Genomic DNA, 27874 nt, shown 5'->3' with positions numbered 1-27874 from the left:
TCAGTGGGGAGGCATATAATGCTACCCTCCTGATATGTCCGTCCAGTATCCTCTCAAGTCCTTTCAGCAGGAAGGATGTAAGCCTGATTGGTCGTACCGATTTGGGGTGTGGGTCTCTCCGGAAAATAGTAACACTGATACACGATTGTGAACAAAATTGTGTCTCACAGAAATGTTAATTGATCGAAATACTTTTTCGAAAAGAACTTTTTCAACAAATTGATATTTTTTACAGAAATGTATAAAATATTTATTTCATACTTACTTTTTTTGATTTCGTACTTTTATGAGGTGATTCTTGACACGGAGATGCAATATCAGCTCACATTTTTTCCGGCATAAATTCAGTACATGATTGATGTAACTAAAAGAAATAATCAGTTGTTGTAAATGAACATTGGCGTGGAAGGGCATAGCGACGTCGACTCAATTGTATGATGAACAATAATGTATATGTATTTCTCATATTCTTCGTTTGATGAATTTTCATTATATGAAAAGTTAGGTAGAAAAAAAAGAATTTGGTACATTTTTCCATCACAGAAAAACTACTAGAATATTGTGGATTGACTAGAAGGTTTTGTGAACAACAATAATTTATTACATTGAAATTGAAGTTGTTTCTTTTGGAGAGATTAGTTTTTGGGAAAAAAGTTTTATTGGCTTTCTAATTCTCTATCTATATACAAAAATTGTTGGACACTTTCAAAAAAACGGAAGAAAGTTTTGCTTTCGATTTTATTCGAAAGAAACTTCTGTGCTAAAAGCAAAAAGACTTTTTCCGAAAAGCTTATTTGTTCCTAATGTACCTACATCTTCTGGAAGTGCCGATAATTTTATTGCAGACCACATTCTTGATATGTAAAATCTAGTACAGAATTGAAGATGGTATTCATCATGTGATGTTATTCCCTATCAGCAATTTAGAAACAACCCCTCTGACTGTCTGATTTATCCGTTCTTGGGCATAGGTATCTAAGTGTGCGGGTTGAGTACTAATTCCAGGTTGCAAAATGCAAACTCAAAAAAATGAACCGAAACTTAGGAAAATCGAGCACGATTCAGTAAATGAATTGAGATCAATTAATTTTTCGCCATCTCTTGATGAAATATTTGACCGAAATAATAGGGATGTGTCACTAGCTAACAAACTGCTGCTGTGAATGGATACTTTTATGCTGAGTCATCGGGAGGCATGTCCCCACTGATGAGGGGTTTTTCTAATGGACGAGCTACTACACCCTTCTCGATCATAATGGACTATGCAAACAAATTAGCCACTCATATAATTACATAGTGATGAATAGCAAATTACATGCCCGAAATTTTATAACAAAATACATCAAGAGGAAAGGGCTGAATCTGAGCCATTCATACCAACCATAATAACATTCGCCAAGGATCGAAGTACAGGGATGCGGCCTCTAAAACTCGAGTTGATAAAATAAAATGGTCGAGAGAGATTGAAAATCTGAGAATAATCCTAGATCCTAGACTGGCTTGCAAGCAATGTCTAGGAAGAACGTAATCTTGGACAGAGTTACATGGGAACCCAGAATAATAAATGCATTTCAGGTTTGGAATGGACGATTTAGGATGCATACACCTATGAAGATACATCATCGAGATTGCACAGCTTCAACCGAATTTAACTCATTAGAGTAGGGTGAGGGCCAAACAACAACTATGTTGGTAACAGCAATGTTGTTCTTCAGTTACCGCTGCTACGGCCAGATCTCTCAGAGATTATGGTGATATATGCTGTGGAGGAAGTCATTCAGTATTGATAATTCGTGTTTTGAGTGGCGGAAGCAGATGATACAGAAAGCGTGTCCTTTCCGAAATGGATCGTTGCACATTTCCCGAATTCTATAGTGATACCATTCGGATACTCTTCCACCGCCCTGAAGAATTGATGACTCCATCCTCCAGATGCATATAATTTGAAGTAATCCATATAAAATATAAATAGGTCACCTTATGACTCCAGTCTCCGCAGCAACTCAAGTTTTTATTTAGCGGAAAATATGTTGTGGGATGTATGAAAGACGACGATTTAAAAAAACACCAACCAGAAATATGGAGGGAATCAGAGGGTAACATGATCCATGTTTTTATGAAATAATGCCTACAGATAACAAATGGCCACATGAACGAGCATTTGGACAAGAAATTCATAGGTATGCGTGGTTGAGACAACACAATAGAAAGAAGAGAATTAACCCATTACAGAGAGGATAGAAATTCATCTACTTAGCGCCCAAGTAAATGAATTATTTTTTTCTGTCGCACCCAACTAACCCCAAAAAGATAACCATTACTCGTCTACGTAGTACGAGTAATGGTGACCTCTGAGACGTAGTAGATAGGAGCCGATGCTGAGAATGCGGCGAGTCAGTGGATTTGGACCTAGTGAAGGTCGTGTCTAACTATTTCTTCAAAAATGTACTAGGAGAAAGGTTTATTTATTCTGCAGGGGATGATAAATTGCGGCAAGACGCATCAAGGAAAAGTGAAAACTAAGAAAGGATAGAGGTGGGGTAGTTCCTCAAATTTTGTTCTTATTATACCAGAAACAATGACGATAGCAAGCGAAATGAACTAGTAAAATAATTAGTTGCTAAGTGAATGATAATAAAGTAATTGCCAATATTCATTCACTAAAACATCCATAGGCTCAACAATAAATAATTAACAAGCAGATTATAAAAAAATAAATCCTTACTATTCGGGATCTTTTAAAAAGTACTGCACTCCAATAGGTGAAGAAAATACATAAAAACACCTCTTATATTGAGCGATACCATAATCATCATTTCCTTTTGCTAGAGTTCCTTTTGTTAAAACCATAAACCATGGGCAGTATCCGCTGAACTGTATAAAGAACAAAATCATTAGATGGAACGTTCATCCACATGTGTCGTGCAATTACTTGTTCGGTTCAAAAATACTCTGGATTTTTCTAAATCAGAAGGGTGACAACACATGTGTAGGTAATTGTGTTTTATAAAAGCACCTGTGGAACGGTAAAGAGTTATCTTCAAGTCTCACCAAATAAACTAGTCGGCTTCGTCAAGAAGCTGGACGTATCTGGTCGAGTTTTAATATATGTCAGCCACAAAAAACCCTTGTGGGTTGCAATGGAGGATTGAATAGACCCACTCTTTTTTGACCTCATTTGGCCTTTCACATTTCGAAGTAAAATTAGAAAGGTATAACTTAAGCTTCAAGAAAGATGAGAAGATGGTGAGATGTGTATTAATACGGATGCGTAATGAAAAATGTTAATTTCAAACTCCACCCTCGGACAGCAGCTCCTGCTCTATTTTTTTTAAATGGCATGGGGGGTCTGGTGATACATCAGTTGTAACCCCTCGTGTTTGTTCGTGATTTTTTTGAGTTGTCACCCCCCTTTCCAACATCTTCTTCAAACCGAACAAACATTGCTGTTGAAAGTCATTCACCTCATATCTCTGTCTACTCCAATTTCCTATAATTTCTTTCCTGAAAACTTTACAGTCGCCCTTAGCGGATTTGAAGAAATCCTTCGAGGGAAGAGGAGTGCGGAATATTTTAGCTGTATCATCTGATCCACGTCGATAATTTTTAACCAGATCAGTATCGAGTTTGACAGCAACAACGGATTCTTGAAGAATTTCGAAAAATAATTTCAGTCCCATTAGTCGAATCGTATTATCTTGGAGACGAACCCATTCATCAAATAAACTCTCGAATATGGGCTATCAAATTTTTAAGAGATATAAATAAATCAAGTGTTATTTTACTAGTGAACACCTTTTTGTAGTTACATGGATGGTTTTCAGCCAATATTTGCTGTGAAGGGAATGGTGTAAATGGATGAATGAGGTTGGAAGTAAAATATAGTAGTAGTAATCAAGTGAAATTATAATATTTTCACACAGCAGCTTTGTCTGTGATCATAACTATTTAGTATGATCAAGAAGAAGAAACTATTATATAGGTAAACACGTGTTGCGGTTTTGTAAACCGGTTATCGAAAGTATCACAATTGAAGTAGTAGAAGTAGCGTTAAATCAACCCTTAAATCTTTCAAAACAAAAAGAATGAATACATATGACTAGATAAAAAGCGTTTGTTCATATGAGGGATAGAAAATTAAAAAACGGATATATTAATTCGTTGAAAAATATTATCAAAATGATATCAATATAAGCCAAGCTGAATAGTTAGTTGTTGAAGTACCAGTAAAAATAAATATTGATTAACTATTTTTTGTTCTTGCATCTTATGTTCGCATCTTCAATAATAACTAAATTATCAATTGTATTCCTAGATAGTCGATAAACCCAAACCCAAAACACCCTCAAATGTAACTCCCATATCACTCTTATCCATTCATGATTTCAAATAGGACCAATCGACGCGACGAATATTAGTATGAAATTACCATTTCTACAACTTTCAGCAATAGTGAAAATCATTATCAACAACTAAAGTTGTGCTGGAGACATGATGGACGTGATAACATGAATTTGGTCATTATTTTGTCGAATGCTTTGTCAAGTGTTTCTCCTTAGAAAAAACCTATTCCATGTGATATCAGTATGAAATGTATGGGTGACTATGAAAATCAAATCACATTTTATCTACTCACGAAGACGAAAGAAATGGGCAGATGCATATTGGAAATTACTCTCCTGTGTAGAAATTCTAGAAGTTCTTCTTGATTCATTTCTATGATGAGGGCTGCTTTCTTGATCTTTTCTATTTCCGCAATTAATTTTCTAAAAAATCGGTAGAATGAATTTTCAATTCGAGAGTACAATCACACCCAGAAGATAAAATCTCAAATATTTGCTTTTCTATTGATTGTGATCCAACAAATTAATATTATATGTTAAGTAAAGGTGATGACACAATCTATGGGATCGACAGACGACCCATTTCTATAACATCAAAGAAAAACGAGGTTTTCCAAGGCGGTTCGTTACCAAGCCAAACTTTGACATCGACCGCCAAACAAGATTCGTCCTGTCTTTCACTGCAAAACAACTATTTGAAACTACAACCCGAAAACAGTGCACTCACGATCCAACACAAACAAACAATGTATTGCTAGCAGCAATGCAATGTGGTTCAGTGTAACGTCACTAACGAGACCTCTATCTGGTTAAAGCAGTGCTGGACCTCTATCTGGTTGAAACAGTGCTGTCAGATGTTGGGTCCTGAATGCATTGTTTTTGGGCCCAAGTTTCAACTAGTAACCTTGCAGTGAAAGTTGGCGTCGAATTAAGCGGAGATGTCGTTTACTTACTCAGGCTTAACAATTCACTTGAGGTTGAACCAGCACCTCTGCTGAGAACTATAGCCGTCTATCAAAATATTCAGTACTGTGAATTTTGAAACCAATAAAGAGTTTCGTTTTTGTACTGACTCATTGAGCTTTTTACAAGCTTTAAGAAATTAATTTACTGAAGATCACTTAAACAAATGATTTTCGGATCTACAGGATGGCTGAGAAGCCAAAGTAATGGCATACGATGTCATGCCGAATTGCCGCAATCTTGGCCCGAAAAATGCATGAAGTTGTCATTTTTGCCTCATTGCGTCCACCCAGGGTACCAAGAACTTCCATAAAACATAAAATCAGCATCATTGGGCAGGTTCAAATATGAGTTGAAAAAAATATTCTATGAGCAATATAGAAGCAGATACGTATTTTTCTTTGCAATTCTACATTTAGTACTTTAGTATAGTATGTGTATGATTTGACATAAATAACCACAATACAATTAACTCGCGACTTTTTTAATTAATAGGTAGATACTTCTCTGCGTAGATCATCTGTCAAAAAAATATTGGGTTTTGTATCTGTTAACTCAATTTTATTCCGTAGGTGTATGTCCTAATACATATTTATCTAATTTTCTTCTCATAAAATCATTGAAAGTAACTGAATCCAATGTGATTCTATTGAAGTAGTACCATCAGTAGGTATCACTTTCAAAAGAGGTCAATGTGTCCTTCTGAACATTTTATTTACACATAACATACCAGGATACAGTATTTTTCCCTCCTTGAAGTGAGATGGCCTTCTTTACAGATCTTTCAAAATAAAAATGAAATAAGAAAAATACATCCACTAACAAAAAAAATCATTCAGTAAAATACTGAGGTTCACTTTTTATAGGTTACCGCTATTATCCAGTAAACTGACATTATCAAAATCAAAGTGATGACATAGATCATGATGTGCAAACAGAGGACTGTCCTTACAGACTTTTATGACTATATATACCCTATTTCAGTCTAGTGCCCATTAGCCATCAGGTATGCACAGAATAATTCACCAAGCTTACTTTAGTATAATAAATTAAATATGGGATAGAGAAAATACCTTTTGCCTAATTTCCACTAAGACGTTTATTTGTTACAACCGGTTTTGGTTAATTAAACTATTTTCAAAGAAACATTCCCAAAAAAAATAGTAAATTACCTGAAATCATCAAAACATTTGAACCAACGGCATCCAAAAATAAATTGTTCAAGATTACCTTCAGGCAGACCATATGGATTTTTAATGTTTTAAATGTGTACATCTGATTATATTTCAAATATGATCGTTTTGTACAACCTGCATTTTTATAGCTCTTCACTATGTTCTTCTTTTTTATGCTTCAATTTAACTTGCTATAATTATAAAGTCATGCATGAAACAAGGTGAAATAAATGAATATGAATATACCCTATATGATTCTTATCGTAATCATATATTTTACTTCGATTTACGGTGGTTGACAATGTGTCATGGTGAATTTCATTAGTTCGGATTTCCATTGTTCAATATGATATAAAATGTTTGTTTCTACGAAATTCAGGTTATAGGACGTCAGGATCATGCGCAGTTGGTATAGAGCGTTCTGGTTTATTGGGGATAAGTTCGGATTCATGAATCCTTTGTTCTGGTTTCGACTGCGAAATGATCTTAAACTGTCTTGAACCGTCCCGAATCGTTCTTGCTCTCGAGGCAAAACTGTTGAGAACTGTTCCCGTTGCTCATGCGCATTCATGTGGAAATTTGTTTGTGTTATTTTCTAGGATGTTTTTTTATTTATTTGATTTAAATAATTGATGATTGAGGTTAGATAACATTTGAACTGACTACAAGGATACGCTACATAACAAAATAGACATGATCAACAGTATTTTCACGTCTTCATCTCTTCATATATACGATAGGTCTCTTCAAAATGTGTTCTGGTTTAACCAAGTGTCCGAGACTATTTCGGACTGTTTGAGATTTTTTGTTTGTACGCATCATGTCTTGCGCAGTTTCCAAACAGTTTCGGATGTTAGAACCAGAACAAACCTAAAATGATTTGAAATCCCTGAAAAAATCGATAAAATTAGAAAGAGAAGCTGAAAACAACAATCATATTGAGAAAAAAACCCTGAACAGAAATTACAACAAAATAAAATACAAGCAACAATTAAAAATTGAACAAACGTATTTGTGAGATTTTCACTAAACAATTTTACAAAAACGCAACACGTGTTTCACCATTCTACTACTACTTTACTAAAGACACTGTATTTAGTGAAGTTGCGTTTTTGTAAAACTTTTTAGTGAAAATCTCAGAATACTTTCGTCAAGTATCGGCCAATTCCATCATATATAGAAAACTGAACAATTAAAAAGAAAAAAAAACTGAAAGATTACAAGTTACTTCACGACGTTTCGATTGAGAATACTAACAATCGAAACTTCGTGAAGTAACTTTTCTGGAAATATTTCAATTTTAATTTCTTTTCAATTGTTTTATTTTCAATTGTTGCTGGTATTTTATTTTATTGTAATTAAAATCCGAGTTTTTTTTGCTTAATTTTTTTTGATTTTATTGATTCTTCCAGGAATTTCAAATCATTTTATATCATATTAGACAATATACAATAGACCGGCAATATCAAAAATTGTAGAAAAGGCAGTCTACAGTCAGATATACTCTTATGTCTCTGATAATAACATCCTGCCTAAACACCAATCACAGTACATCTAGTGCTCTGTTGAAAATGACCGACGATATTTTTTCAGCCACCGATAATGAAAAGGTCACTATTTTCTTATCTCTCGATTACAGTAAGGCTTTCGACACCATGAATCACGATCTGATGTTCGCTAAACTTGGTTTTTTGGTTTCAGTATGGAGGCATGTGACTTTATTAGTTCATTTTTGAAAAATAGAAATCAACGTGTTGTGATGAAGGGTAGTCAGTCTGATGATATGAGTGTATGTTATGGAGCCCCACAAGGGTCAATTCTCACCCCGCTACTCTTTATCATCTACACATCTGACTTCTCCAAGGTCCTTAAGTTATTCAACATTCATACATATGCAGACGACACTAACTTGTACTACTCCGATAAAGTAACTCAGCTTATTGATCACGAAACATCACTCAATAATGACATAAAAAATCTTGTTCAGATTTCGCAGAAACACTGGCTAAACATTAATCCTAGTATATCATCTTTAATAATTTTTGGAAAAGCCAAAGATCGTGAAAGAGCCATAGATAACATCGATTTGTATATTGATGGACATTCTGTGGAATTGACTGACAAAATAAAATGTTTAGGACTATATACTACAACCTTAGATTTGTTCATCAAGTCAATACTCTCATTCAAAGGTCGTACGGTACTCTGAAACATCTGTATTCAAACAGACACTATCTTAATAGGTCTCTCAAAATTACCCTTTCAGACGTACTGATTCTATCTATGTTTAATTATTGCGAAGTCGTCTATGGCCCTTGTATCGATTCCATAACTTCTGTGAGAATTCAGAAAGTACGAAACGTCTGCATTAGACTAATATTCAGCTTGAATCACAGAGATCATGTAACCCCTTCCATCAATCAACTCAATTGGTTAAAAATGGAAAACAGAAGAGAATTGCATTTCGCCTGTTTCATTCACAAACTGATAAAAACACAACAACTCACTTATATCTGGTAAAAAAACTTCCCAGACATCTGATACCCTCAAGAAACCTTAGATTTAACAATAATTTTGACATTCCGAATCATAACAGCACTATCTATGAACGATCCTTCACGTATCATGCTATAACAATGTATAACTCATTCAGTGACTCTTTGAAAAATTCATCACTATCGCTATTCAAAAGTAAACTTAAAACTAAATTGCTCAGCCAACAGTGATCCAAACATTTGTATTTCATTTTACTATTGTCCTGAAATTGCCATTTATTTTTTGTAATGTTTCTTTTTTTTCAAACGTGGTTGAATAATAATAATAATAAATCGACTTTATTCATCAAAAATAAATTAGATGACCAGGCGGATTATCAGCTATAATATCCCAAGGACATTGATAACTAACGAAATAATTTTATCACAGTTTTCGAAAGCTCGTTATTTGGTAACATCCCGACGCCGAAGGCGGAGGGATGTTACCTAAAATAACGTGCTTGAGGAAGTTGTGATAAAATTATGAGTTATTTATCAAAGTTCGAGGGATATTCGGTGAGAAATTTTTTTGCAATTCGAACAAAATTATTTATTGAACACACAGTTATTAAAAGAACAATTCGTATAATGATATTCCGTTGAAAATGATTTTGTCAATTGCCGCATCATTTTGAACACCAAAGCGAGGAAGTGACATTTTCGAAATAAATTGAATTACTGAAATGTCAAACAACTTTATTGTGTTGGTTGCTTAGCAATGTCATGACATAAGTGATAACTACCCGTGAAAACTATCCATGGGTAGTTATCAGTGTAATGATGGTTTCATTGGTTATTTCGACACACATGACTAGAAATAGACAAATTTGATAGGATAATTTTTTTGGCAAAAAATTTTCAGCATAAGCCGTTTTTCAAATGAACCTTACAAAAGTATACAAAAAAAAAATATAATAATAACAAGTATAGAATAGAAGATAAATTAACCAATACTTATGAAATTCATTTTACGTCGTATACTGAGTTTGATTTGTTTCCATTTTGTGATTTTATTAAACAGCTAGAAGGATGTTTTCAGAAATGTTATTGTTATATTGAGCAATAAGGATATGTTCGGTTTCTAACACTTGAATAATTTTCTCTGATCCAGAGTATTCAAAACCGAACATGCCCGTATTACTTCATATAACAATAACAAATGGAAAAGCATACTTTCAACTGTAAATGCCAAATTAAGAAAGAAAACAAATCAAACCTAGTATATGATGGAAAATACAATTGCAATAATATTTATGTAGGACAAAATGGATAGGTACTGAGCTTTAAAATGGAACTCAAGTATGAAGGTAAGCAATTTATCGAAGTCTGGAAGGGTAACTTTGTCTGAACATCATCTTAATCTAGGACATCCCTTCTATTTTGATGATGTTCATTTACAATATCAATGCAACGGTACTCTTAAAAATAATGTAATAAACCGAAACCGCTCGTAACAAATAATAAACTCAGTAGAAATTAGACAAAAGTTATTTTCTGTATTGTATATACTGTACATATACTAAATTCTTGAGCAAAGTATACAACAACATAATAAAAGTTACTTGAAGTTCTTGAGAACTGATTTTGTGATACCTGATGATGATATCCTAATTTTTCATGACATATGTATACAAACGAATCAAAGATCGGAGTTTTGACCATTCGATGCTTCGAATAGTGTTTTTTGTTGCAGTGGAAAATCCGAATTGAAAACGACCTTCAGTCATTTTTTTAATAGACAAAAAGTATTTTATGAGAAATTCGGTTGGATTAAAAATAAATCGCAAGTGGGTTGGCTGATGAAATACTGGTCATACTATGCTTAATTTAAAATTCAAAAATGATTTCCTCAAACATTACAATCTTACAATCATTCGTTTAATGGACAAATTTTAGTCCAATTGAAAGTGTGGGTTAACTATTTTCTTCTTAGAATAACTATTGGGTTAGCCGGTATAAACAAATAAGTTATTAAGAGTCAATAGTAATTCACATCCAACTGTTTATTGAATAAATCTCAACAAAATGAAAGCTGTTTCATGCAGACACGATGATATGAGGTTGATTGCTCAAAAATTGGCATGAATGACGGTTGGCGAGCTTTAAAATGTGAAATTCTGATGCGAGTGATGCGAGGCCAAATTTGTCGAAGAAAACGTGTTCGCAATGAAACATTTTTTTATTTTGATTGAAGAGTTAGTTATTACACATATGGGTGTGAATTACTGGCATCGACTTACCTGTTTATACCTGCCACAAGAAAATAGCCAACCCAACCCTTGTATATTGTATAGACTTCATACTTATAAGTATGATGTCAACGGCGATCCAGATTTGCCAAAAAAGATCATAACTGGTGACGAATCACGGGTATATACTAATAATAATAATAATGATAATAATAACCTTGGCTTATCAAAACACCTGACGTTTACTTTCCTCAGGTCGAGTGAGCTGAAGTCAGAAACTGACCAGCGCATACTACGGTAAAAAATAATAATAATAAAATAATAATAACGATACTGAGAAGGATTTACGGAACATGGCACTATTATGTAAAGGAACAGTGTACATCTCTCTAAACCTGTTATGTGAATCGGAACCATTCACCAATTTGGCTACTAAATAAATAGGTTTATGATATTTAGAGATTTTAAATATCAAGTTTGATAGATGCCAGACAAATCTATGTTCAAGTTTTAACCATTTTGAGTTATCAAGAGACCCGCTAATATGGTCAAGTTTCCTAAGGTTAAAGCAGTACTTTATACAGGTGTCTCAACACCAAACCGTTATTTTAACACCTCGACACGTGTTTTGATTACCAAGTGATCATCTTCAAGAGGAAGATTAAACTAAAAACAGTTTTTAGGATGTGTTCAAACATGCTTTTGCACTATTAGTGAATAAGCACGTTTGTAACAATTCAATAATAATTATTGTTCTAAAATGTGTAAAAAAATATAGATACCCTATTGCTTCGTGATACTGTTCATAAACAGCCAGAACGCCTTTACAGTACTCTAAATCTTGAGGTGTTGCCCATTTCGGAATATCAACGTCCAAAGTAATATTGCCATTGATTTCTTTGTATTGATAGTAACTTTGGATGACTCGAACCAAAGTAGTTGTTATTTTCCTTGTTTTGGTTATTACACCGTTCAAATGATGCTTCACGGCCTCTATGGCTCTGAAGAGCAGCTTTGGTACTGAAAAATGAGGTTTAACACTGAAAGTTCATCCTGTGAACCGACTTTGACAATAGATTCATAACATATCTAAAACACATATTTTTACTGAAAACAGATCGCAAAAATCATCACCATGACTCTAGTTGTGAATTTACTTCCATTTTATTTCTTATATGAATTGAGTTTGAATTATTCGAATACTAAATCAATATAATAATGGTTCAACATTAGCCTAACTATTAACTCTGAATTAATCCACATACATGTTCCCTGTTAACCAAACCATTATTATTTGTTTGAGAAATGTCTTCATATCATTATAAGTATTATATTGATTAAGGCTGCACAAGGAAAATATTTTGGAGTCTACAGGGTGGCTCAAGAAAGTGTGACAAATAAAAGTTGTGTTTTTAAATCAAACACCCTGTATTTCGTTACACTTCTGAATAGGTCTAAAAATTAATGTGATTTCATAACTGGTACTATGTACCTATTAACGTTCTCGAGTCATTGATTTTTTTAATGAAAATGCTAGGTACAGCTGCAAACCAAATAATATCGAAATGCATAGAAAACATACAGAATGTTTCAAAATCAATGTCACTTTTTTATAATTTCGGACAAAGATAACCCTATTGTTTCTAAAAAATATAAAATTCAAATATCTTTCAATTTATTTTGGAGTTCCCCATACCTAACCTGAAAAGTTTTCAGATATTGGCATTTTCAAATAGTAGTTCTTAGTTGAAAGCATTCTAAGTCTGCTCAACATTTAATAACATTTTGAGCTTCAATCTACGAAAAGCAGTCCTTATTCTCTCCTTCACGTTTTGCAGTTTGGTTGAAGGAGTGTCGTGAACCTCATTCTTCTAGTATCCCCATAGAAAAAAATCGAGGCAAGTCAAATCTGGTGATCACGCTGGCCAATTCTGTGGTCCTACCCTACCAATCCATTTATTCGGAAAGCACCCATCCAAAAACTGCCTGACTTTGAATTCGAAATATGCCGGAGCTCTATCCAATTGTGAACACATCCGTTGTCTGATATTTAGCGGTACCTAAATTAGCCTTATCATCATAAAACCACCATGTTCTTGAAACCAACCTGCCCTGATGAAGTACGGCGTACTATCATGCCCCTAACACCAAAATGTTCAGTTGGTGTTGATGAGATACCGACTGTTATACTTAAACGTGTAGGAATCCTAATTTGTCATCCACTAGCAGATATAATAAATAAATGCTTCTCTACTGGAATATTTCCTGATGCATTGAAAATTGCCAAAATTGTGCCAGTTTACAAAAAGGGAAAAAAATGAAATATCAAACTATAGACCAATTTCTGTTCTGTCAGCCTTTTCAAAAATAATTGAACGCATTTACAATAGGTTATTGTCGTATTTTATTGAAAATGATATATTTGTGATGAATCAGTACGGTTTCTTCCCTAATAGATCCACCAAATCTGCAATTTATGATTCACTTAACTATACAGGGTCCTGCAACAGTGGCGCGGTGTTCCATATCTCTATATAGGAAGCAGATAGGAATCTAATTTTCTATAATATTACCTTATTGCTCGAGCTCGACAAAATAAAAATATTGGCGGTCACACAGGGTGTTCGATTTTTTCTGAGCGGATCCCAACTGTGTCTTTCTAAATGGCAACCTATATTTTTTATCGCTTTTTCGGTTTCTTCATAGAAAATAAAATAAACTTTATGTATATCTGCACTTCGAAAATATTGATGGTTTTCGAGATATCTAGCATGACAGGTTTTTTTTTCCAATATTCGTCACTCAGAATATTTGAAATTATAAAGTGGTGCCAAGTCCAGTTGAAATTTTTTTTTGGTCGAATATTCTACATTGGTAACTCTCTCAAACGATATATCTGAAATCGACCTGTGATATACAGGGTATGAAAAACCGCTTGCCAAATAATGTAAATGAAAATTTGCAAAATCTTCCTTATATTAAATGGAACACCCTGTATATTATTGATCCATAAGAAGCGCCAACGAAACCTCTACAAATTTCATCGAGTATTCCCTATGGCTAAGTTCAATAGTTTTTCTTAAATGAGCATTTCTTTCGAAAAATGGTCATTTTTTCAAAGCGAAATCCATTTGACGACTGATAAGAATATACAAAAAATACCCTTTCCTTAAAATATCGCCCATTCCTAAAATTACCTGTTGCTAGATAAACAAGTTGCGAATTACACCACAAAATGGACGTTCTTGAATAGTTACAATAATTTCAAAAATCTCGGAATTTGTGCCATATTCTTTCGGTCTAAAACAACCTTTCAGCGAATGAAATATTTATTGGAAATCAAGTAGTCTGGCAAATGACAGAACAAAATATTTGGCTGCAAATGAATATTGAAATTTTTAGTCATTCGTGAAGTTGAACTGTCGGTATAATTTCATCAGAATGTTGTTATCAAAAAGTGATTTGATTGATATGATTTTCATATTAGGTGAATCAGACAGGAATTGTTTATTGGCAAGTAGAATTTATTCTCAACGGTATCCAGATAGAAGGCATCCAGATGAAAGATCTTTCCGAAAGGTCTTGGGACGATTCGTTGAAACTGGATCTATTAATTATTCCAAACATGAGCGCATCAAGCCAGCTACTAATGAAGATAATGAATTGCAAGTTCTTCTTGCTGTTGAAGAAGATCCTAGTAGGAGTCAACGACAAATTGGGGAAATAGTGGATATAAGTGAGAGATCAGTGCAACGAGTATTGAAGAAACATCGCTTGCATCCATACCACGTTCAGTTACATCAAGAACTACTGTATGCTGATTTCGAGAAAAGAGTGAGATTTTGCAATTGGGCCATGAACAAAATTCGTCGAAACGAATATTTTTTCAATAATATTTTATGGTCGGATGAATCGACATTCCATAAAAATGGATTTGTAAATCGACATAATTACCATTATTATGCGACAGAAAATCCTCACTTATTGAGACAGGTGGATTATCAACATAGGTGGTCGATAAATGTCTGGGGAGGCATCATTGGAGAATATGTAATTGGTCCATACTTTTTTGAGGGACATATGAATGGTGCAATGTATCTCAATTTCTTACGAAATGATTTACCAGGTTTGTTAGATGATATTCCTCTTGACCTCCGCAATAGAATGTGGTTACAACATGATGGTGCACCTGCTCACTATTCGGCAGAAGTGAGAGATCATCTAAATGAAGTATTTCCCAATAAATGGATAGGACGGAATGGGCCTGTACGGTGGCCCGCTAGATCACCAGATTTGACGAAACTAGATTTTTTCTTATGGGGATACATAAAAAATATGGTTTACGTTGAGCCACCAACTTCTCCCGAAAATATGCGACTTAGAATAACGAATGCTTTTCGCAGCATTACACCAGCTGTCTTGCGCAGGGTAGAACAGTCTTTCAAACATAGACTTCAGCTCTGCATTCAAGAAAATGGAAGACATGTTGAACATATTTTATAAAAGTTTCATTATCAACCTTAATTAAACTCTCCCTTTTGTAGTTTTGTAATTTGCCAGTTGACAAATTTGAATATCTAGAACTCAAGCTCTGAATGAATATAATAACATGAAAAAAATAGTTATTTATAATGTTTCTTTCTTTTAACTTGTTTGGTTTGATATTGCACGATTTATGAGTGAAATTCTGCATCCAATGAAAAAATAATTTTCCATTTAGCAAAAAGTGATAGGTACATACATTTATTTCGTTAAAAAATATTTGTTTGGACACCTTCTAATGTACAAAATTGAAACAAGATATCTTTCGTATATTTTTATCAGTCGTCAAATGGATTTCGCTTTGAAAAAATGACCATTTTTCGAAAGAAATGCTCATTTAAGAAAAACTATTGAACTTAGCCATAGGAAATACTTAATGAAATTTGTAGAGGTTTCGTTGGCGCTTCTTATGGATCAATAATATACAGGGTGTTCCATTTAATCTAAGGAAGATTTTGCAAATTTTCATTTACAATATTTGGCAAGCGGTTTTTCATACCCTGTATATCACAGGTCGATTTCAGATATATCGTTTGAGAGAGTTACCAATGTAGAATATTCGACCAAAAAAAAATTTCAACTGGACTTGGCACCACTTTATAATTTCAAATATTCTGAGTGACGAATATTGGAAAAAAAAACCTGTCATGCTAGATATCTCGAAAACCGTCAATATTTTCGAAGTGCAGATATACATAAAGTTTATTTTATTTTCTATGAAGAAACCGAAAAAGTGATAAAAAATATAGGTTGCCATTTAAAAAGACACAGTTGGGATCCGCCCAGAAAAAATCGAACACCCTGTGTGACCGCCAATATTTTTATTTTGTCGAGCTCGAGCAATAAGGTAATATTATAGAAAATTACATTCCTATCTGCTTCCTATATAGAGATATGGAACACCGCGCCACTGTTGCAGGACCCTGTATAATTCATCAACTCGATAAAGGCAATAAAGTAACTGGTATTCATTTTGACCTAAGGAAAGCTTTTGACCTCTTTAATCATGAGCTACTAATGTTAAAACTAGAGTGCTATTATGTTAGAAGAAAAGCCAATGATTTAATAAAATCTTACCTCAGCAACCGAACACAAATAGTCGATATCTCACATAAAAATAATTTCAAATCTACGGTATCCTACTCCGAAAAAGTACAAACAAATAGACATCACCTCAGTTTTTCTGATCGCTGACCACATCTCAGTTGTTGTGTCAGAGAGAGATAATTCAGAAACGGTACGGAAGCTCCACTACATATCAGTATAGACAATTCTGAAATAGATGTAACATTTTCCTCCAAATTTTTAGGGATTATGATAGATAAAGAATTGCGTTGGACTGATCAGGTAAAAGCAGTAATAGGTAAATTAACGTCAGCTTGTTGTGTCATAAGATACCTCAGGGATCACATAAGTATTAACAATATCAAAATGTTTTATTTCGCTTATGGCCATTCGGTGATTGATTATAGCGTAATATTTTGGTATCATGCACCAACATCCAAGGATATATAAATCTATCAGAAAAAAATCATAAGAACTATGCTCAACCTGAAAAATGATACCTCTTGCAGATAATTATTTTCTAATTTGGGAATGACTGTTGATTGTATATATATATATATATATATATATATATATATATATATATATATATATAATATTGCAATATTCGCTAAAAAATACATGCACAAATTTCCTACAATTAATCAATACATTTGCAATATGGTAACAAGAGAAAGTAAACATCTGCGCATTCCACTACATAGAACAAGTCTATTCGAGAAAGGTCCGTACTATAACTGTATAACTATCAGACTGAAAATCCCCTATATTCACTTGACGAATTTCACAATGTCTGTAAAGTGTAATGTATGAGTTGTATATGCATACTTTCTTCTATTTTTGTAACAGCCACAAATGAACGTACTCTAAGTGATGATATATATTTTCACATTTTACTTGTATTTTTGATGTAATTTTTAGTATCTACTTATTTATTCATATGTGTTTGTAAATTGTAATTCTGTATTTGACGTTGCTGATGTTTCATAGGAAACCCATGGCAATAAATATATTATTATTATTACATTCTCCAGAAGCGCAGGCAGATCATCTTGTGAAATTTTTTGGCCATTCAAGTTTTCATTAAAAAAGTATGGTACTATAACTTGTGTAACAATAATTCTTCCCCACACGTTAACAGACCATCAATTCTGGTGATCCAGAGTGCGGAAAATCAGGATTTACATCACTATAATAATGAGTTGTGTCTGTTCACTAAGCCATTATTATGAAAAGTAGGTTCATCAGAAAATAAAATGGAATCCAAAAAGTGTTCATCTTCACTAAACTTGTCCAGAACTCATAGACAAAACTCGATTTGTCGATGGAAGTCTATTTCATACAATTCCTGGTGCATCTGAATACGGTACGGTTGAAACTTGTATTTTCTTATTACCCTAGAAATGCTCCGTCTGCTTATATCTGTATCTTTCTTGATCTTATGTTGAAGGTTTTCTACGATTGATTCCATAATGAGAATTTCGTTTTCCTCATTTCCAATGATAGGTTTTGGTCTATTTATTTTTTCATAAGCTACCAGTCCTACGAAATTCATGTAGCAATCGTTTGAAAACCAACTTGTTCGGATGATTCTGGATATTTTCAGGCATACACCTCCGACGTCAAACAGTCAATAGCTCAAATCGTATCTATCCGCTCTTGAATGAAATGAGTTTTCATTTTCAACGATAATGATGCAGTGAATGCTTTGAATAACGTAAAACACAATAACTGTCAATAAAAATTATTACAACAATTTGAATAAATGTCGTTTGAAAGCTATCTTGATTCAAATAATGCATTGAAATAAGAACTACTATTTTAAGAAGCCAATTTGTTAAAAACTATCTAGGTTAGCTATACTCCAAACACACTTTTTTGAGCCTCCCTGTAGACTCCAGAATAAATTCCTTTTGCACCTTAAATCAATATTCATAAAATGAAATGAATAAATTCCCGAAAAAAAATAATGTTTTGGTTTACAGGGACCGTGTCTTATGGGGTGCCCCACCCTGTATAGTTGGTTTCTTTCAATTTAAAAAACGATATATGAATACAGCATGCGCAAGAATAAATTTCTCCGGATATTACCATTTCCTTCTAGGCTGTGATTTTGTGCAATCTAAAACTTTTATTATCAAAAATGATTCTGTGCTGGGGGGTTGTTAGTTGTAGTTTTCATAAATTTTAAAACATAAGATATGTGAATAGATTCTAGAAGGTAATCAATATTTTGCAAATGTTAGCATTCCGGTTGTCAAATCGAAATTTCTTAGCTGTCTTCTGTAACTATTGAATATATAGTCTGTAACTGATTAATATAACTCATACAATTATACACGTGGAATATTTACAACTCATAAATATTGTTTTTGATACGTACGATCTTGTATTCCTTGGCCTCCTCTTTGACAATCCCTATTATATAATCGAATGCCAGATACAACATTCACGAATGTATTCAATCTCTCAACACGAATTGTATAAAAACAATTTATGAAGTCTCTCAGTTCACTGTCATTGCATACGCTCTTGAAAACTGTCTCGACTTCTCTATAAACCTGCAATTTGCAAAATTTTAACTTCTGGTAATGTGATAAAAACACTAAGGAAATACTGAAAAATTATAGAAAGATAATAATTTATATATTATTCACAGATTTCGTGATACAACACCAGACAGCGCTGTTTCGACCCGTCGTAGGTATCATCTATGGGCTATGGGCTTCATCTATGGGAAAACAAAACATTAATTCCTTGAATGAACTAGGCGTCGTTTATCTTTGGTATTTGTGAATTTAATTTTCTGTCGACGCCATAGATGGCTTCTTGGTTTGGGGAGATATCATCGCCTATACTTACTCAGGTATTCAAATACAATGTAGAAAATTTTAGCAGTAATATTTTGTATAACATTCGAAGTATACCTACCAAAAAATATGCATGACACAATTTGTTTAGGAAACAGACTTTGCCAAGCGATGCATTCACGAAAACATGATTTGCATTGAGGTTACACTATTTATGTTACATACAATAAAGTAAGGTATTACTGGAGTTTTTTTTCCAACACCAAACCGTTATTTCAACACCTCAACACGTGTTTCGATCACCAAGTCGGCATCTTCAAGAAAAAGATTAAAATAATTAATCTTCCCCTTCTGAATTTGTGCATTTTGACATCCAGTTTCTGATCCATCCAACAATTGGTAATCGTGATATATTATAGAAGAAAATTAGTTAATGTGGTATTGGTTATTGATTGTTCAGTTATTTCAGGTACCTGACCTTGTGATGCACTGTTTGGAACCTTTGGTGTTGTAATGAATATAACTGGAGTTTTTTCCCAACACCAAACCGTAATTTTGACACCTTGACACGTGTTTCGATCACCAAGTGGTCGTCATCAAGAGGAACAGGAAGATTAATTAGTTTAATATTCCTCCTAAAGATGATCACTTGGTGATCGAAACACGTGTCGAGAAAGAGGAAGATTAATTAGTCTAATCTTCCTCTTGAAAATGGTCACTTGGTGATCGAAACACGTACCTGTAATAGGTACCTGAAATAACTGAATAATCAATAACCAATACCACAATAATTATCTTCTATAATATACCTATCACGATTACCCATTGTTGAATGGATCCTAAACTGCATAGCTGCATGAGCTGCATAGTTATAGTTGATCACTGAGCGTTTTGAAATTAGGGTTTTCATACAAATAATAGACTTGGTGGAAATTATACAAAAGTTATTTTCTTTATACTATATATATATATTCCATAATAATTTCTACAAAATAAATAGGTCATCAATCGAACAAATACAAGAATCTGATTATATAAAAGTATTCTACGCATCATGGGCATGGGTGCAAAATTTTAGAATATATTTCAATTCCTCTACCGAAAAAATATTGTCAACTGATAATACGATTGAATGAATTTCATATTGTATGTATATACTATAAGGGCTGAAAAATCTTGATCACTGGGATCACCGCTAAGTCCGTTACTACAGATATTTTCCAAAATAATTTTCAGATTGATCTCATTTTAAATAACTTTCTTTCCCAAAAAAATATTGTGTTCTGATTTAGATATATAAATGACATATTAGTAGGCTTCGAAGGTTCAACGAGACAAATAACTCATTACTTGATATTCCTCAATAGTCTACACGATGAAATTAAATTCACCGTTAAGATAGAAGAAAACAATGAGATAAATTTTTTAGATCTGACAATATCCAAAAACAATGAAAAATTCGGCTGTAACATTATTCGAAAAAACACATTCACAGATTGCACAATACCATTTGACTTTATCAACCCGATATCACAGAAATTTTCTGCATTCAGGTTAATGATACATAGGGCTTTCACAGTACCTACCCAAATATGCTACACATCCAGGGCCGTCGCCATGGGGGGGATGAGGGGGAGCCGCCCCTGCTTTTTCGACTTGGGAAAAAGTTGGGAAATTTTGGGCCGTGAAGATAGAAAAAAATAATAGTAAAAAATGAAAAAAAATAAAAAAAATAAAAATGAGAGAAAAGTAAGGAAGAGGTAATAAGAAAAGGGAAAGCACCAGGAGAAGGTCGGGATATCCCAACATGCATAACTTGGAGATCCAATACTTTGAAATTCTGAGTTGTTTGAAAACTTCAAAAAGGTTCAGTTTCTCCCAAGTAAGAGAACAGTTCACAAATTTTTAAGCGACAATTTTACGAATTCCCAACTTTTCGCTGTTTTTTCGACTTGGAAAAGTTGAGAAATTTCGGACCGTGAAGATAGAAAAAATAATAGTAGAAAACAATAAGCACAATATTATTCAAGTGTTGTTTCCTTTCATTTGTATTGAATATTCCTATATATGGTGGATATGGTGGAAGACCAAGAACCTTGGTCCAAAGTAGAATAATTCCCATTATTATTTTTATAATTACCAAAATGTATTTTTGTTTGTGCATTCCCTAACGGGCATAAGCATTCAGCCAATCTTTGGATAGCTAAGCAAGAAAATTAATATATTATACCTAGTAGTAACTAATCCTTCGGCTTTCATTTTTTCGAAAGTTGGGAAATTTTGCTGGTGGGGTTGGGAAAATATATATTACTATTAATGTAAGTTACAAAAAGGATTTGAAGCTCTATAACTTCTGTTTAATTATCTGCGAGCGCTTTCGACAGCTGGTCGTGCTGTCATCCTCTAGGCCCTACTCTATCTGAACGTGTCATCCTGTTGTGTGTTCTTTTACACGGTCCAAACGCCTCAATACAGGTACTTCAGGTATTTTAGGTAAACTTGCCTGAATTTGGATTACATCAGGTACTATTATTTGTGTTGGATCTTCTCTAGGTTTGTTTCTAGGAATGTATCTTGATTTGTTTAATATATTGAATGTTAGGTCTTGTTGTGTTTTGATTTGTAACTGTTCCTCAATAAGTGATTCATGACTGTTAAATTTATGGATGTTTTTCCAAATGTCCATGCGGTTTCCCTTATTGACTTGTTTTACGAGTTTTATGTTCTCTGGGGGGGGGGGGAACTAATGTTTGTTAGGTATAAGTAATGTAGGTATAAATACTCAGATTTGAATGTAATCTAGTTAGTTTTGAAAATGGTGTAATGAGCGAAACTAGTCAACAAATATATAGTGTACACTCAGTAAACATGAACTTCCACAAAATAAACAAGTCGTTAATCAAAGAAGGAGTGAATATTATATAGCGTTATTGGGGCGTTTGAAGGCCGAAATTGCGGAAAAACAACACCATTTGAAGAAAAAGATACTGCTGCTTTATCAGACAATGTACTGTGTCACAAATCCATGAAAACGATGGCAAAATTGCATGAAATGGGCTTCGAATTACTTTCGCGTATACCTTATTCGCTAGATTTGACTCTCATCGACTACTGGCTGTTCGCAGACCTTAAAAAAATTCTTACCGGTGAAAAACTTTGCTAAAGTGAAAAGGTTATTGCCGTTGGACCGGCGCTGGAACGATTGTGTGGATCTTGATGGAGATTACGTTGAACAATTTTGACTTTTCAACCAGGTGTTAAATTTGATCTGAATATAGGAAAATTGAAACAGGCAAATGTTTGTTGAATAGCACAATCACATCTGTGATGAAATCGATAGGATCGTACGATTTGCCGAACTGGTGGTATAGGGGGGTTTAATAATCATACTTTACCGGGTCCATCCAATTTATTATCGCGAACGGGTCGGAAACAAATGATTTTATGACCTTTCGGGTCATTTCATACCTGAAGTGGCATCGTTTGGGTATTTTGATTAAAAACACTTGGTGACATTTTATCAGATATTAATGGGACAATTAGTGACATGATAGATTCAACAACGCAGACAATTACTTTTCACCAGCAAGTATCGAGCAGTTAATAACGGTTTGTTTAAATTGAATGTTCAAATAGGCACCTGTTAAATCTTGACCTGTGAATTATCTGTATTTTGGAACAAGATGAACGTGAGTCCAAATACGAGTATAACAATTTTTATGTATCCACTTCACTGTACGAGTATTAATGTTAAAATAAATTTTATAATAAGCAATAACCACCCATGTTGGAAAATCGCCTTTCGAAAATTCTTCTTTTGTGTTTTCTAAGGTTTGTAATCTCTGCAGTCTCAAGCCTTAGAGTTCATTTTTAAGAGTGTTTGTGCCCTTCTGAAAAGTTAGTCACGTATGGCTTACTATAGTATGATTCTGAAGTTCACAATTTACAAATATTTATGTCAAAATAATCGTTATGGAAGTGGCTAGGAATTTAATATTTGATAGTGTTAGTAACGACGAATTAGATAGAGCCCAGAAAGTTAGGAGGCCGCGAGAACAACATTTACAACATATTGAAATTAGAATATACTGTCATTTTATTTTCAAATCAAAAAATTGAGTCAAAAAAACGCAAAACAAGATTTACAACTGAATTTCTATATGTAATATGTTTTATGTAATGACTAACGATAAAGCTACAATTATTGACTGAATGATAAGTAGAACGCTCCTAAAAAATATTTCTGTTTCGAAATTGGAAACGATATGAAAGAATGAAAGAATGTAAACTTTCATAGCCGGCCTGATGTTTTGACACGCATAAACAAAAAAAACTCCCAACAACCAGACACTACAGAAGAGGGGAGTAATTAAAATTGGTTGGGAGAGAACGACAAATCTGTGAACCTGGGAGTCTTCCTGTGGAACTCAGTTAGTAAAGAATGCCTTCAAAGGAAATGGGTACAGCGAAGAAGAATTCTCGAAGTGTTTACACGACCTAGGAGAGAGAAAGCCAGAGTAACCCCAGCTAGGCTGGTCATGGAAAAACCTAACCCTCCCTATGTTAAAAATGTTACAGACCAGATTGGGAGAATCTTAGAAAAACACGACGTGAACCAATATTAAGGCCAACAAAAACTATCAGACCCGAAGTATACCGGATTTCTTGTAGCTGCGGATCGGTCTACATTAAAACCACCAAAAGAAATGTAGGTTCCCGTCTCTTTGAAAACAAGATAAATTGTCGACTCGGACAAACCGACAAATCAAATGTAGCCAAACATGCTCTCAACAAATAAGATACTCATACTATCTCATTCGAAGATAAAGTAATACTCGATGAAACTCAAAATTACTATCCAAAAGAACCTATATAGTGGAGGGACGGACGGCATATAGACTTATACACATTGCCAATTTGATGCACAGTGCAACAGACTGTTGGATGACACTGAAAGTCACAGCATTCTGGAAATGACCTCTGACTTTACACCTTCAACTGTCAACTACGAACTGCCTTATAAAGTACTGTTCCCGAGTAGAGAAGACTGGATTCTCCGGGAGAAGGAAATATCAGAAGCAGATAGTTGTGAGTTCACAGATGGATCAAAAACACCTTCGGGTTCTGGTGCAGGTGTTTTCAGTCGCAGACCCAGAACAGAAATATCAACCTGCCTAGGAACTTATTCGACTGTATTTTGAGCGGAAATTTACGCTATTGAATTGGAAGAATCCAACCTCATACAAAAGTCAATCAATATATATATATTCTCGGGCAGTCAAACGGCGTTGGAAGCTCTTGGCCCCTACCGAGAAACTTCTAAATCGGTAGCAAATTGCTAAAAATAACTGCTCGATAGAAAGACTTAACAGATTGTCTTTGGTATGGATTCCTGGCCATATTGGCCAATGAGGCTGCTGACTCTCTTGCAAAAGAGGGTGCTGCAAGCAGCTACATCGGACACGAACCTGTCATTGGTATGGCTTTAGGCTTTACCAAACAAAGATTGAACACCTATATGGCAAGAAGATTTATGGACTTCCAGCAGAAGCTTCCAGGATTGGCTCACTCCAAGACGTTAATTCACCCTTCGAAGCTTGATATCAAACAGTTGTTGGACTACAGTAGGGATGAACTATGATGTGACCTTCTTACAGGTCACTGTCATTTGAATCATCATATACAGAGACTCGGACTGTCGGAAGACCGTGTGTCTCGCCTCTTTTTGGAAAATGATGAAACAGCAGAGCACATACTTTGTGCCTGCTGGGGACCGAATCAGGATTTTAAAGTTCAGCAGAGTCGTACTCTTACCATCTGGCCTGGAAGAAGCTGACTTTACTTGGTCGAGTGCCAATAGGTGTGAGCCACAATAAACCCTTACGGTTTGCAGTGGAGTGTCGAATATACCCACTCACTTTGAATATAACCTAACCCCACCTATATAGAGAGGCAATAGAAATTAAAAATTTCTTGAAAAGAAGAGGCAATGAACATCGACAAAATTTGGTTACCTGTCCTTAGAGGTGCACAAATCAAGATATACCACGCCACGTCCACTAATAATAATGTAAAACCACAGAGTCGAATACAAGCATCGTACTTGATGCGTTCGGAACAACCAAACTCGGGCACTGCGACAGTCGCCTTTGTTAATATTTACCGCAGTAGTAGACGAAACGTGAAGCATAAAAACCTGCATATCACGGCCAAAAAACCCGGAAAATAACTTTCACAAAGGTTTCATATCAGTTCAACATTACAATTTCATTCAATCTGAATCATTTCAGCTGTTCTCGAAAATAGAATAGTGTTTTATGTGTAATATCTCGAAGACTCTCAACTTGACATGTTTACGGATTTCGGCCATTCCTTATGTTACATATTTACTGATGGAAACATGAAATTGGAAAGTGAATTCTAAAATGTGAACTCTTTCATACGCTTGTACTTATATAAAAAATATATAATTTTCATTAACCTGATATCAGTAATGTACTCACCGCTTTCTCGTATGGATTACCAAGTCCTGATGCTAGGGTAATGTAAAAAACTATTTTGTCGAGCAATCCAGAAATGTTGTACCTATCATTAAAACTGGGTTCCAAAACGGACACTTTCAGTGCATTCAGCATATTTTCGCGATACTTTCTATGTTCACTGGTGGTTTGTTCCATCACTTCGAAGTGGGTTTCCATGTTGAACTGAATTTTCAATGCCACCATATTAGGTTGGTCCGGTTTTTTCAGGTTAGCGACAACAAACTGAATAAACTTCTGTAGATCGGATCTGATCTCCATGATTTTTTCTGAGATTCCCCAATTTGGATCTATTATCAACAAGTCAACCTAACAATCAAATCCAAATTTGAAAGGGTTCGTGACCAGCGGACAAAATTCGTAAATCTATGTTAACGCGAGGTTGTCTGAAAATACCTAATCCACTCTTTCATATTTATATTACATAAGATAACAATTTGTATTTTATGTTAGACTCATAGCAAGTACTTACGTAAAATGTAACAAATTTTATGTCCACAATTATTTGATTTTCATCGCATTTTTTCATGATTTCTTTCACGATATTTTTTACGATTACTCCAACATCCATTTTTTCAAAATCCATCTTTGCCTTGACATGAAATTATGATTTTGCAACAAATCTCCCCTACCCGCTTTCATGGGAATTATTTCACGAACATTAATCACTTTAATTTTTCTGTCCCAATAAACTTAGAAATCCCTTTATTTTCCCCGTTTGAAAATAATTCACACAGAGAAATTATTTATTTGACATTCCTAAAAGTCAAGTGATAACAATATAACATAAACAACTAGCTAGATTCAAAATCCACTAGTGGAAAGGTAATCGGACATTCATCTATACAGGGAGTTGAAAATGAATGTGAATTAAAGTATCTACCAGAAGGAAAAAAAATTTCTTCCACAGATCACGAATCGGAAGTCGAAACTTTTGAAGATATAACCACTGAAATGTTGAAACTGTTGAAATATCGACTATCTCAGAAACTGGTTTTTGGTAATAAAAATTCGTAAAATTATATCTTATTTTTACGATCGCATGCTACGAATTTCTACTAGACCAATTCAATGTAATAAAAAAATCGAGAAGTATTTTTGACAATATGATGTATGCTAAAAAAAATATGATTTGGATTTAATTACAGTTTATTTTGAGATTTTCACCGTACAGACCCATCAAATACGATTTTGAGTATATGATGCATATCGTATGGAAAAATGGAACTGAATGTGGCAAGTGCCGGTGTCATTTTACAATGTATTACAGGAGGTGAATTCGCAAGAGAGTGGATTTTCAAACAGTTTCAACTTTCGAGTATATCCCCAAAAGTAGAGCGGAGCGCTAAGCACAGACTCCATATTCGTATCAGCGGACAAAAATACGTGAAGCTTATTAAAAATTATTCAAAATCTAGCACCAGCTACTAGTTACTACATTAGGATATTTCATTTCGTGCCTCATTTCAGGTTATTATTAAATGGCGTTGAAAATAGGGTTCCGCGCGGCATGCGCGCGCTGCCGCTAAGGAGAGTTTATCAAAAGAAATAATTTTTTTATAACATAAAATGTCATTTTAAAAATTGGAAAAAAATCTAGTATCTTCTCAACACTTGAATGAATGGAGTCCCGTAGAAAAAAAAGTTTTATCACCATTTTTCAAAAAGTTATTCAATTGTTGACTAACAAATTTTTTCCCAATCTCCGTTGACA

At 34.2% G+C, this 27874-nt stretch overlaps 2 protein-coding genes across 12 annotated transcripts in view; both read right to left on the bottom strand.

Annotated features, from left to right (window-relative positions):
• LOC111506776 (cilia- and flagella-associated protein 206) overlaps window positions 1–26944 on the bottom strand; it is a 32175-nt gene extending 5231 nt beyond the window's left edge. Inside the window, exons 1-8 of one of the 2 annotated variants that reach the window (XM_074173292.1) lie at window positions 26633–26944; window positions 26125–26469; window positions 19195–19372; window positions 11987–12224; window positions 4637–4766; window positions 3465–3740; window positions 2726–2874; window positions 266–364 (exon numbers count right to left, since the gene is read on the bottom strand). In XM_074173292.1, coding sequence (XP_074029393.1) covers window positions 266–364; window positions 2726–2874; window positions 3465–3740; window positions 4637–4766; window positions 11987–12224; window positions 19195–19372; window positions 26125–26469; window positions 26633–26746 — 1529 coding nt within the window. In that variant the 5' untranslated portion in view covers window positions 26747–26944. The remainder of the gene's footprint in view (window positions 1–265; window positions 365–2725; window positions 2875–3464; window positions 3741–4636; window positions 4767–11986; window positions 12225–19194; window positions 19373–26124; window positions 26470–26632) is intronic. The other variant, XM_074173293.1, reaches the window with a different exon arrangement.
• The window catches only part of Camta (Calmodulin-binding transcription activator), a 995933-nt gene that overhangs the window by 941524 nt on the left and 26535 nt on the right, over window positions 1–27874 (bottom strand). The window lies entirely within an intron of this gene.

Source organism: Leptinotarsa decemlineata, unplaced genomic scaffold (assembly GCF_025532065.1).
Source record: "Leptinotarsa decemlineata unplaced genomic scaffold, Ldec_3_MD MMD2_tig00000218_RagTag_RagTag, whole genome shotgun sequence".
Classification (NCBI taxonomy): domain Eukaryota; kingdom Metazoa; phylum Arthropoda; class Insecta; order Coleoptera; family Chrysomelidae; genus Leptinotarsa; species Leptinotarsa decemlineata.
Note: the sequence above shows the minus strand (reverse complement) of the source record. Positions and strands in the feature narration are given on the sequence as shown.